This window comes from Suricata suricatta, chromosome 3 (genome assembly GCF_006229205.1).
Source record: "Suricata suricatta isolate VVHF042 chromosome 3, meerkat_22Aug2017_6uvM2_HiC, whole genome shotgun sequence".
Classification (NCBI taxonomy): Eukaryota; Metazoa; Chordata; class Mammalia; order Carnivora; family Herpestidae; genus Suricata; species Suricata suricatta.
In genome coordinates, this window is record NC_043702.1 from 32,485,446 (window position 1) to 32,503,140 (window position 17,695).

The window sequence follows — 17,695 nt, forward strand, 5'->3', positions numbered from 1 at the left end:
CAGACAAATAATTTTGAAGGAGGGTGGAGGATCAAGGAAGCAACTGAGCTAAGGTTGAACGTGGTAGACCCATTTATGCATAGGAACTTCAGAACTTGACTGCATTATCTGTCGCCGATGGTCTGAATACAGGTTTGCAGGCTCAGCGATGGCACTCTGCCTAGCAGCAGAGTTCGCACCCACTGTATGCCAAGGGTGACAAGCTCCGGAAAATCTTCCTGAGAGGAGTTGCCAGTTGCGAGCTGAGTCGGGATGGGGCTGTGGCTACGAACAGACTGTCGTGAAACTGGGCACGCAAACAAGTTTTACTCAGATTGTACACTGGGGAATCCTGTTGGGAATCATAAAATTTGATACCAATTCATTTCCTCCTAGCCCACTTCACCTTTGGGGTTGCAACCAAGTAAATACAGTGTGGATACTAGAGCCAACTGGCGCCGCGTGGCGATGACGTCATCTGCGGGGGCGGAAGCAACTACTGTTACTGTGTAGTCCATAGAAGCAGTTTGAAGATATTTTCATATTTTCCCTGTAAAGAGTAGCGAACTTATCCATCTGACTTTTGCAGTTTGAAGTGGCAGCAAAATGTCTGCTTCCAATCACGCTCCTCACCACCTGTTACCATGGAAGCGCTCGGGTAGTTAAGACCCGGCGTCTGCGTGTTACATCATCGCCCAAGCGCATTTAAGGACTGGTGGCTCCGCCCTGTCCTAAGGGAGGGGCAGTATTCCTGAGGACTTTACCCATAGTGCCCAAGGACTCTTGGATAATTTTGATCGCTATCAGACGCCGTCGGCGTCCAACCCTACCTATTTTTCCGGGGCAATTCCCCAACCATCTACACCCAAGCTCGCCGCCCGGCATCCCCGCCCCTTCCCAGAGGCTCCGCCCCTCGTGAATCAGCTGATCTCAGGGACCCGCTGGGTTGTGAAGCTCCGGCCAGATGCAGACTGGGGTGCTGCCGCTGGAGGGTCAGGTGAGCTAGGGTGAGTCCCCGCTCGGCCCTTGGCTTCGCAGGGCTAAGCGGCTGGGCTCTCCTGTGTGCGGGAGGCCGGGGTCCCAGAGAGAGGCGGAAGCGCAGGCCGAGGCCCGGGAGCGCGTTTGGTGACTCGCAGAGACGGCGCCCGCGTCTTCCAAAAAGCCTGCGTTCGACCGACGGCGCCTGCCTTCCGAGGAGCACCCGTCGCGGCCGCCTGTCCCGGCCCCAGGTTCTCCCGCTCGCCCCCTTACCTCCCTCCTCAGACGGAGCGCCACTGCATTGGTCGCAGCGGCGCGAAATTCTTTCAAGACCCCCCTTCCCGCCTCCACCCACTCTGCCTTTCCCTGTACTCATTCAGGAGGATTTATTGAATCTAGACGCTTAGCAGATACACCGGAATACCTGGCCTCGAACCTTGGTGAGTGTCCCAGGCGGGTTTGCCTGAGGATGCAGATCTCAGTTGGGGGTGGACCTAGTGTTTCGGTGGCTCGAGAGGGCGGTTGCAGAAGATGAAAATGACTCTGATATTAAGAATTAGTAGTTTAACCAAGTCCTTTCGCTTGTCAAGTGAACCGCCAGAGGGTGAGAAGTTCTTTTAAGAAACGGAGACTGGAAAGTATCATAGGGTCTCGCATTAGGAAATGGTACTGACGCTGGTGTTGGTCTTTGGATAATAGGGCTGCTTTAAAGACAAGCAACTATAGGTTGGCAGAAGTGTACTCCTGCTTCGTGCTTTGATGATGAGGGAAGAGGGAAAACACACTGGCTCAGCGGCATATTCAAGTACTGTATTCTCTCTAGTTTAGGAGGGAAAAGGAAATAACTATTAAACTCAAACGCAGATCCTTAGTCTGTTGCCTTTTAGATTTGTTCGTGGCCGTAAATGTCCTTTAAAAGGATTTAAAGACTAAAATTGTGTGATGTGTATTTATTCTGAACAGGTATCAAAATTCAGCAAGGTTATTGGTCCGGTCCCCCCCCCCCCCTAGTTTATCTTAAATATGAATGACTTAGAGTGACCACTTGACCTTTGAGTTAATTAGAGGACTTCAGCAATTTAAAGCAGTAAAAAATTGGCTTTTACAGTAAATTGGAATATTTTTATCTCAATAATATAAGCATAGTGGTTAAGAGCCTAGGCTTTGGATGTGGGCATATCTGACATCACATCCACTTATATCTTTGATTTGGTGTAAGTTACTTCTCTGTATCATTTTTAAAATTCTGAGTTGAGAATTAAAGTACCTTCTTCATAACAGCGCCTCTACATTTAATGGTTCGTGTATCATATCTATTAGAGTACCTGGCAATGGTAAATATTCAGTACATACTACCTATTTTTATAATTATTTCTTCTTCCACTGTCACTTGACCCACATTGACCCATGTTCTTCTAAATGGGAAAGAGAACTGCATATTTTTAGAGAAAAACTATAATTCACTTTTTATTCTTTAATTTATTTTTTAATTCATTTTTAATTTATGTTTTGTTTGTTTTTAAATGTTTATTTGTGAGAGAGAGGGGAGAGAGAAGGGGAGGGGCAGAGAGACCAGGAGACAGAGGATCAGAAGTAGGCTCTGTGCTGACAACAGCAACAGCAAGCCTGATGTGGGGCTCGAACTCATGAACCCTCAGAACATGACCTGAGCCCAAGTTGGACGCTTAACTGACTGAGCCACCCAGGCATCCCTATAACTCACTTTTAATTCAAGGGATAGTTTCCGGATAGTTTTATGATACACTGACTTATAGTTACAGAAAATAGGATTTTTGGTTGGTCTGTAGTAACTTTTGTATTCAGTCAGGGTACTTTAATGTGGAGGACATGCTTTTGGAATCTATACCTAGTTTAAATTTATTACTTAGTTTGCAAACTATGACTAGTATTGGCATATTCAAGGATCATAGTTGTAGCAAGAAAAATTCAAAGCTGTTTCACAGTATTTACATTTGAAAAGATAATGATCCAGAAAATAAAGAACCAAATGGGTCATTTTACGACAGCTGAATTGCATCATGTAAGCCTCTTGTTTTTTAAATAGATACAAGCCACGTGAACTGCAATCCCTTCTGTCCAGATTTCAGCCTTTCAGAATTTCGGTTGTCATTTGAGATACCTTTGGGCATTTTAACACATTCTTGTGTCTTGGAGACACGAGACACAAGACACAAGAATGTGTTAAAAACTCCACCAAGATATGATTTTAGTTTTGTGTGGGTAGGTGGAAAGAGTACTATTAATCTTTTACCTTTTTTTCTTACTAAAAATGGGTTTAATGCATATTGCTGCATCCATACTAAAGGAGTTTCCACAGAATATGTATGACGTGTAAAAACCGATAATCCTGTATTAATGTAACACTGGGTAAGGTGTGAGTGGAAAAAAATGCAAAGGGAGGTAAAGACTGGTGATTATTGAGATGGTGTAAAAGAAGGCCTGCTTTTATGTAGTTTGGGGTTGAACCCCTTTCTCAAACACTCAGAGGAGTGCTGTGAGGATTTTAATGACTTTTAGATCATTTAGCCCTTTTTATAACTTTGTGGAATTAAACCTAGCACATATTCCAGCTGATTAGAGATTTTTCTCGTAGAATTTTCTGGCTTTCTTTTTAAACAATTTTTTTTCTTGTCACTTTTCTCCATTGATAACCAGATAACTCAGTCATTTGTAATAAGAAAGTAGTACATTTTGTAGGATATCAGTCCTTAAGAAAATGCATGGGGGTAATCGCAAATAAAATACTAACAAATTCTGACATAGTTCTTTTTAGTGTTGAATTTCTTTTCCTATACCATCTCTTATTCCTCTGTGTATGTCATAGTGCTGCCTTTACCTTCTGTCTTGATGTTTGCTGTATCACACAATTGGTGGATTAGCTGAATAGTTGGTAAAGTAGCTGAACTAATTGATCCAAGTGGGTAGAGCGAAAATACTTAAATCTGTCAGGTAATTAGCACTTGTTTGGGCTCTTGTAGAGTTACTCTTTAATATAGTAAAGACTTTTTTTTTGGAACTAAATGTACATTTCTCTCAACTCCTATGAGAAAAAGACTGGATCTGTTTCATAGTTTCAGTTGGCTGCCAGTGAACTATGTTCAAAGAGATCAACTTTAGTCTCATTAATTCCGCAAGTTAATTAACTCATGCTTCACTTATTACATATTATTTAAATTGTAAGATTTGTTTATTAAATAAAAATTACTAAAGACAATTTCTTTTTCTTCTGAGTCATCATGCAGTTTTTCATTTCACATGATCTCCCTGTTAAGAAAGGAGGGTCTAGACCCAATAATGGCTGCTGGGCGGGTAACTTTCATTCGGGGTTCTTCTACAACCTAAATTTTCGTTGAGCTGAATTCTTAACTAATCTTAGGACAATTGCCCAAGCAAACAGGTAACAAAGATGATAATAGCAGCTCTTAAAATAGCAATAAAGTAATGTATTCCAGCTGTACTTTAGTGGAAAACTGTAATTTATTAATACAATGAAATACTATCCCTTAGTAAAAATTATCTATAACTTATTAATGTGAATATATCTCATGTGTATAATATTAAGTGAAGAAGCAAATTGCCAAAGGATGTACCTGTAGTTTTTACTTTTTTTTTTTTTTAAGTTTATTTATTTTTGTGAGAGAGCATGTGCATGCTAGCAGGCACTGGAGGTCGGGGCAGAGAGAGAGGAGAGAGGGCAGGCTCCACGCTGTCAGCACAGAGCCCAACTCTGGTCCTTGTCTGAGGAGCCAACCATGAGATCATGACCCCAGTGGAAATCAAGAGTCAGATGCTTAATAACTGAGCCACTCAATCACCTGGCATTTATGTAGTTTTAAAACGGTGTCTCTTACACTGATACATTTTATGTTGATACATATGTATCTAATGAAAGTATAAGAACATATATGGAAAGGCCACACATTAAGTTTAGGAATAGTGGCTAACTCTGGGATATAGGTTGGAGTGTAACTTTCAGAAATCTGTGTGACTTTTTCTTTTGTTTTAAAAACAGCTGAAGCAAACATAAAAATATGTTAATATATGTAAAAACTGAGTGATGCATAGATACATGGATTTGTTCAATATTTTACAGATCTGTATATGATTAAGGTAGTTTGTGAAACTAGCACTTGAAAATTTTAAATTTTAATTTAAATTCTGTTTAATTAAATAGAAAAATTTTTTAAATACAATTTTTTATCAGGGTACCTGTATGGCTCAGTTGGTTAAGAGTACAGCTCTTGGTTTCTGCTCAAGTCACGATCTCACAGTTACTGAGATTGAGCCCTGTGTGCAGAGCCTGTTTGGGATTTTCTCTTCTCTTGCTCCTCCTTCCCCCCTCAAAATAAATAAATGTTTGTTAAAAATATAATTTTTATGTATAATTAAGGCTCCCTTACAGTAGGTTTTCTTTATTTTACTTTCTAGTCTCAAAGTAGCTTACTCTGGAAAAAGTAATTCTTTTCTCTCTGTGATAGGAAAAGAATGGTCAGTGCAGTTCCACTGTGCAAAGCTTTTCTAAGGAAAGGAGACAGACCAATTATTTAGTCAGTATTATTTTGCTGTTTGATTTGTGCCCCTGGGAAAATGCTTTTCTTAAGATGAGAAATACTCCTCTTTAAAAAAATTTTTTTTAACATTTATTTATTTTTGCGAGACAGAGAGAGACAGATCATGAGCAGGGGAGGGGCAGAGAGAGAAGGATACACAAAATCAGAAGCAGGCTCTGGGCTCTGAGCTGCCAGCACAGAGCCTGACACAGGGCTTGAACCCACGAGCTGTGAGATCATGACCTGAGCCAAAGTCGGACACTCAACTGACTGAGCCACACAGGTGCCCCGAGGAATACTCCTTCTTAAAAGACTGCAGAGGAATTTAAATTCTAGAGACTCTTGGGGAATGCAAGCATATACTGATCATGACCTCTCAAAGGATAGGGAAGCAGATTATATCCTAAAGCCCTAAAAGGAATTTGGACAGAGTGACTCAGATGCAAAATTACCACAGATATCATGTGGTCATTAACACTTTTTAAAGTTTGGGTTGGTTACATTTTATTAAAGTGTGGTAAAACTGATTTTATACTGTGACTGCAGGTATTTAGTTATTGCTGAAAGAAAATTAATTTTCTTTTTATAGATATTAATAAGTAAGCATGATGAGAATGTGTTAAATGGGTTGAGTAGTGAATAGTAAATTTAATAGCCAATCCCTAGTATAACCTCAGTATTTAAACTTGTGAGTTAAAAAATATTTCATTCCTAATCAAGAGTACCTGTTGCTAGCACTTTAAAAATAAGTGAAACTTATATCTCCAGAGCACGTTTTTTGGTCATGTGCACTCCCTGTCAAGTTATGTGGCCCTGTGATTACCTTAAGCACTAGATGTTAATTGCTTTATAAAATAAGGCAACGTGCATTGAACCATATTTTTGTAATGTTGCCTTTTCTAGAAAAAATTGTGACCATGTAAATGAAAGATCAGTAGCAAAATATTAATAAACAATTTGTATCAGAATTTTTATTCTGTCATATATAGACACAAAATGTTGCAGTACCTGAGACTGAAATTCAATTCCTAGTATTTTTTTTTCTAAATCTGATTTATTGTCAAGTTAGCTAATATACAGTGTATACAGTGTGCTCTTGGTTTGGGGAATAGATTCCCATGATTCATGGCTTATACAACACCCAGTGCTCCTCCCAACCAGTGCCCTCCTCAAAGCCCATCACCCGTTTCTCCTCACCCCTGCTCCCCTTTTACAATCCTCAGTTCTCTGTATTTAAGAGCCTCTTGTGGTTTGCCTCCCTCTCTGTTTGAAACTATTTTTCCCCTTTTCTTCCCCCATGGTCTTCTGTTAAGTTTCTCAAATTCCACATATGAGTGAAAACATATGATTTGTCTTTCTCTAACTGACTTATTTCACTTAGCATAATACCCTCGAGTTCCATCCATGTTGTTGCAAATAGCAAGATTTCATTCTTCCTCATTGCCAAGTATTATTCCATTGTATGTATATATATAAACCACATTTTCTTTACTCATCAGTTGATGGACATTTTGGCTCTTTCCATAATTTGGCTGTTTTCCAGAGTGGCTGCATCAGTTTGCATTCCCACCCACAGTACAAGAGGGTTCCCGTTTTTTTCACATCCTTGTCAACATCTGTTGTTTCCTGAGTTGTTCATTTTAGCTACTTTGACCTGTGTGAGGTGGTATCTCAGTGTGGCTTTGATTTGTATGTCCTTGATGCAATTCCTAGTATTATAGTATCCATCAAAATGTTTAATTTTATTTATCTGGAAAAATTTATAAAAAATTTGCAGTGGATACAAAAAGGAGGTAAGTGGACATCACAGGGCATTTATTTTACCATTTAAACACACACACAGACACACACGTCTCCATGGGTAGTATCCATATTAGAGGATTTTCATAATCAGAAGAGTATAGTTTTAGTAGTTTATGGGGTGAAAATAAGCAGGCCATAAGAAAGAGACTGTGAAGTCTTGGTGTCCCTGATGGCACCAAAAACTGTCTCCATGTACTGAGGAGAAAGAGGCTGTTCTTGATCTTTCCTGGGTTGTGTAACATTTGTGAACTGACATGATACAAAAGCATCTTCATTGTTAGGGAATACCATTAGCAAATTATGAATTTCTACTATAAGTGATACTTTCCTTTTGTATCTGATACTGACTTTTATTACAGGTACTAGAAATCTTCTACATCATTTGGAAGCCCATGGATTGGAATTTAAGATAAAGCGCCATCTTTCACTGAGTACTCACTTAAATGTAGCCTGCTTGTACCTGGTGGTTACTCTGGTTACAAGAATGTACCAATGAATAAGTCATAGTTTCTGACCTCCAGGAGTTTGTAATATATTTTAAATCAATGACTTAGTGAGTGCATTATTCCATTAGTAACAACATTATAGATAATAAGTACTTTGTAGGCTAGCCTACTGACTGACTTTATTCAGTGCATTGACTTACTGGATTCTTGAACTCTGGGTCAATATTTAAGAGGCTAGTCAGCTCCCATAGTGGTATCAGGCATTGCCTTCTGTGTTCCAGTTAGGGCTGGGAGGGCTAGGATTTGACGTGGCCTCAACCTTTGATGGTGGTTGGTTTGTCAAGGTTGCAGTGGAAGGTGAGTGTTCCCTCAACCTTCATTAGTGGATGGTAAAGGCTTTGACGGTGGTATATCCAGGAAGTAGCAGTTGTTGGTGTATAGATGAGTTGTAAGTCAGGTGTTTGAGTCAAAAGTTGCCTTGATCCATGTGTAAATATATTGACTGAGTCTCTAAAAGAAAATATTTGTGTAGCAATAATCGTGTGTGCAATACCATAGTGTCTTAAAGTATTGTTTACTGCATTCACAATATAAACTGTGGTCACTACATTTTAATAAAATGCAGCCAGTTTAAACTTTAAAAAGAAAGTGTTAATGACTGCATGAAATCTGTAGTAGTTTATTTTGGATTCATTTTATGTCCAAGTTTCTTTTAGGACATTATAATGTGGTTTACCACTTTATTATTTATTGTCATCCTGTCCTTATGTCTTGTCATTCTATTCTCCAATTATCATTACTCTTGTAGCTACAATTATTGCAGTTGTTTTGATCAGTATACCTGTTTTAAACCAGTAAGTGAGATAGGAAGAGAAGACTGAAAGTGCTCAACTCTGCTGCTTTTTTTATGCTCTCAGGGTGCTGTCTATAGAGAGCCATCATTCTTGTCAGAAGGACAGAACACGATAGCATGTAAACTCCTTAAGGACAGGAACTCCTTTATTTATGTGGGCCTAATCTATCTACAGAGATTTATTGAGCACCAACAGTATAATTTGTCAGGACTGTGTTAAGCAGCTGGGCTATATAGAGAATAAAATATTTTTGGCTTTCATAGAAATTTTAGACTGGCATACTTGGAACATAGTAGATGAAAAAAATACATGTGGTGGTGTTGAAATTTTAGCATTTGAGAGTTAATATACTTATGACTTGCAAATTTATCTTTCACGAAATCACTAAGGGAAAAGGACTTTATCCAGAGAATAACGTTTATTAGAGATGAATAAATAGAATCCTACGTGATTTTAATTTTCATTTTGCATTTGAGAGAATAGTCCACTAGCACATTTCTGTTCCATATTAAATTTTTTTAATTTATATTCTGCCTTGTTTCTTTCTTTTTTTATAATAGTTTATTGTCAAATTGGTTTCCATATAACACCTAGTGCTTCTCCCCACAAGTGCCCCCCTCCATGACCATCACCTCCTTCTCCTCTCTGCCTCCCCCTTCAGCCCTCAGTTCGTTTTCAGTATTCAGTAGTCTCTCATGATTTGTGTCCCTCCCTCTCCCCAGCTTTCTTTCCCCCTTCCCCTCCCATGGTCCTCTGTTAGGTTTCTCCTGTTAGACCTATGAGTGCAAACATATGGTATCTGTCCTTCTCTGCCTGACTTACTTCACTCAGCATGACACCCTCGAGGTCCATCCACTTTGCTACAAATGGCCAGATTTCATTCTTTCTCATTGCCATGTAGTACTCCATTGTGAATATATGCTACATCTTCTTTATCCATTCATCAGGTGATGGACATTTAGGATCTTTCCATGATTTGGCTATTGTAGAAAGTGCCGCTGTGAACATTGGGGTACATGTGCTCCTATGCATCAGCATTTCTGTATCCCTAGGGTAAATCCCTAGCAGTGCTATTGCTGATTCATAGGGGAGTTCTACTGAGTGTTTTTTGAGGAATCTCCATACTGTTTTCCAGAGCGGCTGCACCAGTTTACATGCCCACCAATGGTGTAGGAGGGTGCCCGTTTCTCCACATCCTTGCCAGCATCTATAGTCTCTTGATGTGTTAATTTTAGCCACTCTGACTGGTGTGAGGTGGTCTCTCAGTGTGGTTTTGATTTGCATTTCCCTGATGATGAGTGATGCTGAGCATCGTTTCATGTGCCTGTTGGCCATCTGGATGTCCTCTTTAGAGAAGTGTCTGTTCAGATCTTCTGCCCTATTCTGCCTTGTTTCTAAAAGGATTTAATGCAGTATACAAAAATGTATAATATGGCAAGATAAAATAAAGCAACAGAATGACTGGAGCCAGGAGTGAGGTTAGAATAGATAGCACACATACACTGTGAAGTTCTAGTCACTTACAGATGCTATCATATGAGACTCTCTCTCTTAACGCTAAATCTGTAACCCTGTCTGTATCTCTTAAATATAACTGTGTATCTATAATCTATATCTGTTTCCTTTCTTAATGAAATGTCAGCCCTCCTTCTTGTGAAAGATCAGTCACAAAATGTGTTCTGGATGCCATCCTCTTTCATTTTGTCCAGGGCTTTGGTTCTGCCCTCTGTCCTCTTGCATCTAGGATAGGTGTCATTGTCAATGCAGACATGTTCTCTCATCTCCCCAGCCTTGCACCTACAGGAGACACCCTTTATCTTCACATTCTTCTCCAGCTGCTGCTCTATTTCTCTGCCATTTCGACAATGTTTTTCAAAAGAATTCTTTATATGTACTTAAATTTCTTGTCTTCCCCCCTTCCCCCCCATTTATAGTCATCCTACTCCACACTTGCTTTCAGTCCTCTGCCACCACTGAAACCGGGACCATGCTCAGCATTGGTATCTGTGTTGGCATAGCCGCTGGTCGGATTTTAGTTCTTAACCTATGAGAGCCCAGCTGCATGGACTTATTGAGCAGGCCTTCCTCCTGGAAACACTGCTTTGCTTTTATGTGCCCCGCAGACTCCTGCTGCTTCCACCTCTCAGGTCACTTCTCACTCAGTTGTCATTGCTTGTTCCTCTAGGTGCAGAAGCTCCTTACGGGTTGGTCCTGTCCCTTTCCTTTCTTTTATTACATGCCCAGTGATATTATCCATTGCCTTGATTTCACATATTATCTCTGTGCCTTCCCAAGTTTATATCAATAGCTGAGACCTTTTTTCTGAACTCTACACTCAGATATTCAGCTGCTCTTGATGGGTACTCTAGGATTTCTCACTGCCATCTTGAATTGAACATTAAAAAAAAAATCTTAGCCAGAATCTTCTCTTCTACTTCGGAATCCTATGTTTTTTACTTTTCTCCATTTTGGTAAATGGTACCACCAACACACAGTTGTTTAAGGCAGAACCTAGAAATCATTTTTGATACGTCCTGCTCCTTTATCTCCCACTATGTCTAATATATCACCAAGTCCTAGTTGTTCTAGGACAAAAGGCCTCTCTCGTTTGTTTACCGGTTTCTCTTTTACCAAGTCAGCAGCCTTTTATGAAATGAAAAGAGCCCAGGCTTCCTTTATCCACTGAGAAGATGAGCCACGTGAGTAATTTGCAGGCAGGCTATTCCTTGCAAAATTAATTTGGGCACTATATGTGAGTATGTTTACCATAAAATAGACTTAAAGCTTTTGAGACACATGTAAGTCATCACCATTAGAAAACATAGTTGAAGCATCTGTAGAAGGTCTTGTAAGCAACCCAGCTTTCTAGGGTATTCTTCGAGATGAAGTTGATGTTAAAAGTACATAAAGGAAGTATAAAATAGTTAAAAGTTGTGGACTTCCACCAAAAATGATAGTTGTCTTAGAATACAGGTTCCTAGCGGTGACTGGGTGACCTCAGCTGGTTAAGTGTCTGACTCTGGATTTCAGCTCAGGTCATGATCTCATGGTTTATGGGTTTGAGCCCCATGTTGGGGATTCTTTCTCATCTCTCTCTGTCTCCCCCTCCCCCCCAATAAATAAACTTAAACAAATAAAAAGAATACAGGTTCCTGGTCCCTTTATCTTGGAACCCTTGAGGCAATATATGTTTTAGAATTCAGGATTCTTTTTTATCTTTAAAGTAAAGTGCATAATCCATATATAACACTCTGTGAAACTTTTGGTACCACCTCATAATCATATAAATATTTTTATAGCAAAATATGTGAATATTCACACTAAAGGGGTAAAAATTAACCTCATATTAGTTAAGGTCAGATTTTTTTTTTAAGTTTTTATTGTGTGTATGCGTGTGTGAGAGAGAGAAAGAGAAGGAGAATGAGTAAGGAAGGACAAAGAGAAGGGGCCAGAGGATCTGAAGCAGGCTCTGTGCTGACTGAAAGCCCGATTGGAGGGGCTTGAACCCAGGAACCATGAGATCATGCCCTGAGCTGAAGTTGGATGCTTAACCAATTGAGCCACTCAGGCGCCCTCACATAAGTTTAGATCAGATTAGATTTTGCCATCAAAAGAGTTATGAAAAAAGCTTTTAGCTTACAGAAGTTTTGGACTTTAGATATCTGATTAAGGTATTGTGGATCTGTAGATAATTTGCAGCTTTTTCTAGCTATAATTTGGACACCTAGACCACATTTTTTTAGGGTACTCCTGGATCATGGTGTTAAAAGTATACCCTCTGCTTGTACAACATCGTTTATTTCTCTGTTATGTGGAGCAGGAGGGAATGTTCCAATGGGATTTAAAGGTGGAGTCAAATCGTGAATAACTAAGGTTTGCTTTTTTGCTAAATGTTTATTTATTTATTTTGAGAGAGTGCGAGCAGGGGGAGGGGCAGAGAGAAAGGAGAGAGAATCCCAAGCAGGTTCCATGCTGCCAGTACAGAGACCAATTTGGGGCTGAATCCCATGAACTGTGAGATCATATGGATTGTGAATTCCTGACCTGAGCCAAAATCAAGAGTTGGATGGACCACTCAACTGACCCAGTCACCAGGTGCCCCTGCTGTTTGTTGTAAAGGGCCATCTGAGAGTTTAATTGCTTTACATTTCAGTAAAGGAGATACTTTGTAGTATAGAGTGGTAAACTTTAAAATGAATCTAGTTTTATTCTGATTCATAGAACTTAATAGCTACAGGGAATACTAGAATCTATTTTGCTCATTTTACAGGTGACCTTGATCTATGGAAAGGCCGTGCAAGGCAAAAGAGGACCTCAGAGTTTTGACTGGAAAACACATCGTTTGTTCGTTCGTTCCTTCCTTCCTTTATTTACTTTTTGAGAGAGAGAGAGAGAGAAAAAGAAGAGCATGAGTGAGGGAGGGGCAGAGAGAGAGAGGAAGACACAGAATCTGAAGCAGGCTCCAGGCTCTGAGCTGTCAGCATAGAGTCTGATGCAAGGCTTGAACCCATGAGATCAGGAGCTGAAGTCAGATGCTTAACCAGCTGAGCCACCCAGGCACCCAGCGCCCCAAACAACACAATTTCTTTATTGGAGCTAGTTAATATAATAAAGGCCTATGAAGGAAAGTTACTATAACAGAAGAAAAGTAGTAGAATTTAGGGATTCTGTCCCTCAAAGGAATGTAGAATTGAGAACCTTAAAATTCATCTGGAAAGATATATCCCTAGAAGAAGCTCCATGATTAGGCAATTTTATAACAATTAAAAATGTGAAGCAGTGAAAGAGCATATGGAAATTTAAATGCTATTTGAATGCTTGAGACAAATCTTAAATATTTCCTGGGTTGGGGATCATAAAAATATTAAAAAATAGATCTGTTGGGTTTACTTTTTCTGTATGAATACATAGTTGAGAAAGAATGTTAGATTAGAGTTGGTAAATGCCACTTATTTAAGCATGTAAGGTAAAACTTTGTAACATATGCTACCCACATTTATCTGCAATATTCTTTTTTAGTTATGTTTTCTTAGCAGTCATTTCTCTTTTTCCCACTGCTCTCTTTAAGTCTTAGACCTGTCTTCTTAGAAGTCAAACCTATTAAATACCATTGAAACAAAGTGAGATAGATTTATAAATACTGATATTGGAAGATGTGTACGAAATAGTGTATCAACTAGCTTTCTGTTGCTACTGAACAAATTGCTACTAATTTAGTGGCTTACAAATAACACAGACTTTTGGTTTTGCAGCTCTTTAAAAGTGTGACACCATTCTCACTGGGTGTTTCCCTGTCTTTTCCAGCTTCTCGAGGCCCCCTGCATTCTTTGGCTTGTGCCCCCACCTTCTCTTCGTCAAAGCCAGCAATACAGCACCTCTCTGAGCCGCTTCCGTCATCACGTCTCTCTCTAACCTTCTCCTTCCGCCTCCCTCGCCCGCTTGTGAGGGTGTTTGCGGTAACCACCCAGGTAACCAGGGTGATCTCCTTCTCCTAAGGTCGGCTAATCAGCAACCTTAATTCCCCTTTGCCATTTACCTAATCTGTTCACAGGTTCCGGGCATTAGGACGGAGGCATCTTTGGGAGCCATTATTCTGCCTAGCATATATAGTATTTGTACGGCCTAGTATATACAGATATTTACTGTGACAAAAGTTTCAGAAGAGTTTTTATGGTTTTAATTCCATTTGGATTTGAAAAGATGTGTGGTGGTGAAATATATGGTACAGGATGAAATCTACGTTAAAACTCTGTATTCAGGAAATGTGACCCTAAAAGAAGAAAAAGGTTGACTGTTTTAGTGTCTTCACTAAAAGGTTCTCCACATTTTTGATTGTCGGGCAGTAGGGCATCAAGTGAATCAGTGATGGGAGGCAAAGTGTGCTTGTGCACCTCCACACCCTCCCAGAGGCTGCTTGCTACTGGGTACGGTTCACCTTTCATCAGGGAAGCAGTTAGTTACCCCTTGATCTCTGACAGATAAGCACAGGTTAGAGCTGGCCTCAGAATTTGTCTGTAAACCATGAACTGTACATTTACTAAAAGCTAATTATCATCGCACACAAGGTATAGTACCACTTAATCACCATATGTATTAAATCTATTCAGGTATATGCTTTGTTTACATAGTACCCCTCATCCAACATTGAATGATTCACCATCTTTCTAAAATAAGCATTAGGTAGAAAGTCATTTCCTCCAGATACACAGATGGCAAACGGTAAGAATTCACAGGCAACCTGCAGTAAGCAGATGGCTCTTACATCACTCCTGCTGGTACGGGCTGTTGCCAGACCACTGTGACCATGCCGTATCCTTTGCCGAAAAATCATAAATTTGGCCTGAGTATTTTTATGGTTCTCACAAATAAAACATCATTGCCTGTATTTTCATAACTTTTGGTGTTCTTAAAAATGTGAATTTTTAGTGGAAATGCATTGACCATTTCTGTCTGCTTGTTTATATTTCTGTCTCCTTATTAAACAACAAGGTTTTAAACTCTTGGGTCATGATATTTGTACCGGTTTTCATATAGCTCTTTACTATTAAAGGGTGGGGATTTGAAACATCATTTTATTTTATTTTATTTTATTTATTTTGATAGCAAACAGGGGTGGGGTAGAGGGAGAGTGCGAGAATCTCAAATTGACTCTGCACCACCAGTGCAGAGTCCCTCGAACTCCTGAACCTCGAGATGGTAACCTGAGCTGAAATCAGGAGCTAGATGCTTAACTGACTGAGCCACCGAGGTGCCCCTGAAGTGGATATTCTAAAATCCAAACTTCCTCCTTGCAGCCCTTTGCACTATGATTTTAAATTGAGGTTGATTTTGGGGGAAATAAAGCTAGTTCCAAAAAAATAGAAACCTTTCTAATTTTAATGATGTGATTTTTTTTGGTGTACATTGCTGAAAAATGAAAATTAAAACTACTTGAGTCTCATAACATTACTGAAGAGATTTTAGAAATTCTTTCCTAATTGGTAATTGTGACTTTCCTTTCATAAACCCATGTTTATGTGTTCCAGAAGCATTTAAAAAATTTTTTTAATGTTTTATTTATTTTTGATACAGAGAGAGACAGATCATGAGAGGGGGAGGGGCAGAGAGAGAAGGAGACACAGAACTGGAAGCAGGCTCCAGGCTCTGAGCTAGCTGTCAGCACAGAGCCCGACGCGGGGCTCGAACCCACGAACGTGAGATCTGACCTGAGCCGAAGTCGGAGGCTTAACCGACTGAGCCACCCAGGCGCCCCGCCAGAAGCATTTTAAAAGTAACCTTAATGTGTATGAAATGAATATTTAACACAGAAAGTTTTCAGATTGAACTTCCTTCTTTTAATCAAAAACAAAACCAGTTGCCTGACAAAGTACAGCTTAATCGTAGTTAGTCTTTTCTTCCTTTGGCATTACATTTGATGGTCAATAGGCAGTGGGCAGGCTCAGTCTAGATATTCAACTTTGGCAGGCGCGATATGAAATAGTTGAAATAGTTTTACTGCATATTCATTGCCCAGTGAATGTGCACTTGTTAGAGGGCTGCCTTTTTTTTTTTTTAATTTGAGGAATGAAGTAGCAAAATATTCTTCCATTGCTCTTTGTGCTTACCTGTGTTTTGCCATTTAGGTCTTTACATGCCTTTTGCAAAAAGAAATGATTTGGTGATGGAGCGCTGCCCCTGACCGATGGACTCAAAGAAGAGAAGGTAAAACCATTTCTTCCTTCTCTCTTGTCCTTCTCGGATAATACAAACAATTTCACATATGTGTAGCTTCTCTTCAGTTTAATTTTCTTGTTCATGATTCATAAGTAGGAATAGTGACATTTGTGTTGATTGGTAAAGAGAGAAAGATTCTAAAATAAAGCTGATTAGTGATAAACTTTGTTGCTAGTCTTATGCTTATAAGAAGGCACATGGTGTCTTTATCATCTTAAAGCCTTTGAAGCCAATTCCCCCCACAATTTCAGGTCTAAAGACAAAGCTTTACTAGTTATAATCATCTTCTATCTCTAGAAAACTAATCATGGATGATATTTAAAAAGGAGGATTAAGTTTGTGACTTTCCTTTCATAAAATCATGACTATGCCTAGTCATAATTTATAGGAATATTAGCAAAAATAGAGAAATTGCTAGGTATTATAAAATAAATAAAAACAAAAGTATCTGTGCCTCATTAAAAATTGGCACTAGTGTTCTAGAAAAAAAATGAAAAAAATATCATCAGTGACAAAACAGGGGAAATTTGATACAAAGGAAACCTAGGGTATCTTACTATTCCCTTTTCTTAGGAGGGGAGACAGTTATGATATGGTCATTATTATGAGGTTGTGTGTTTTGTGTTCTTTGAACCAGAGCATCACATGGATAGAATTCCTTGGCTAGAACATGAGTAAAGCACATAGAGTTTCACTGTTGCTGGTATAAATTTTATTCTTAAAAATTTGAATAGCAATTATAGAGCTTACTCAGTGTAAAGTAAAATATGGATCACTGTTTCTTCTTACCAGATACTTTTTTTTACCATATTAAAAACTAAAATTTTAAAATAAGGCTCCAGCTTGGGACATGTTGTAACTTTATTATCTAAACAAGGACTTAATATATTGAGAAGTTAGAATCTTAAAATTTTGTGCTATTAAATCTAAAACTTCAAAACATAGCCCAGATTTTGTTTGCTTCTGAGACAGTTCAGTAACTTGTGGGTTTAGATTGTCCGCAAGCCTATTATGTAAATAGTTGTTTTATCTCTGCCCCTGTGTCCTAAGCAAAGCATTAAATAGGTACTAAACTATCTGACCCAGTCACCTGTGCTGGTAAAAGATACAGATCTAATGAAAGTAGTAACAACCCCCCAAAATACAGTTTTAATCACAGGAGCCATTAAGCTGTATTTCTTAATGTTTGTAGCCCAGCAGAGGCAGAAGGATCCAAAGAAAGAGGCCTGGCCCATGTCTGGCAGGCAGGATCCTGTTCTGTAGCACCAGAGATACTGCCAGGCTGGGGAGGGAAGACTGTTCTTCAAGCAGCCCTGGGAGTGAAACATGGAGTTCTTCTGACTGAAGGTAC

General features: G+C 39.3%; 1 protein-coding gene across 12 annotated transcripts in view; it reads left to right on the forward strand.

Annotated features, from left to right (window-relative positions):
* The first annotated feature begins 844 nt into the window (after positions 1–844).
* The window catches only part of ALS2 (alsin Rho guanine nucleotide exchange factor ALS2), a 73,855-nt gene continuing 57,004 nt past the window's right edge, over positions 845–17,695 (forward strand). For 2 of the 12 annotated variants that reach the window (XM_029934061.1, XM_029934062.1), the window contains exons 1-4: positions 847–1,397; positions 13,936–14,099; positions 16,254–16,332; positions 17,537–17,691. In XM_029934061.1, coding sequence (XP_029789921.1) covers positions 16,313–16,332; positions 17,537–17,691 — 175 coding nt within the window. In that variant the 5' untranslated portion in view covers positions 847–1,397; positions 13,936–14,099; positions 16,254–16,312. Of the gene's footprint in view, positions 1,398–12,901; positions 12,980–13,935; positions 14,100–15,881; positions 15,915–16,253; positions 16,333–17,536; positions 17,692–17,695 lie in introns of those variants that run through there. The other 10 variants (XM_029934051.1, XM_029934052.1, XM_029934060.1 and 7 more) reach the window with 10 other exon arrangements.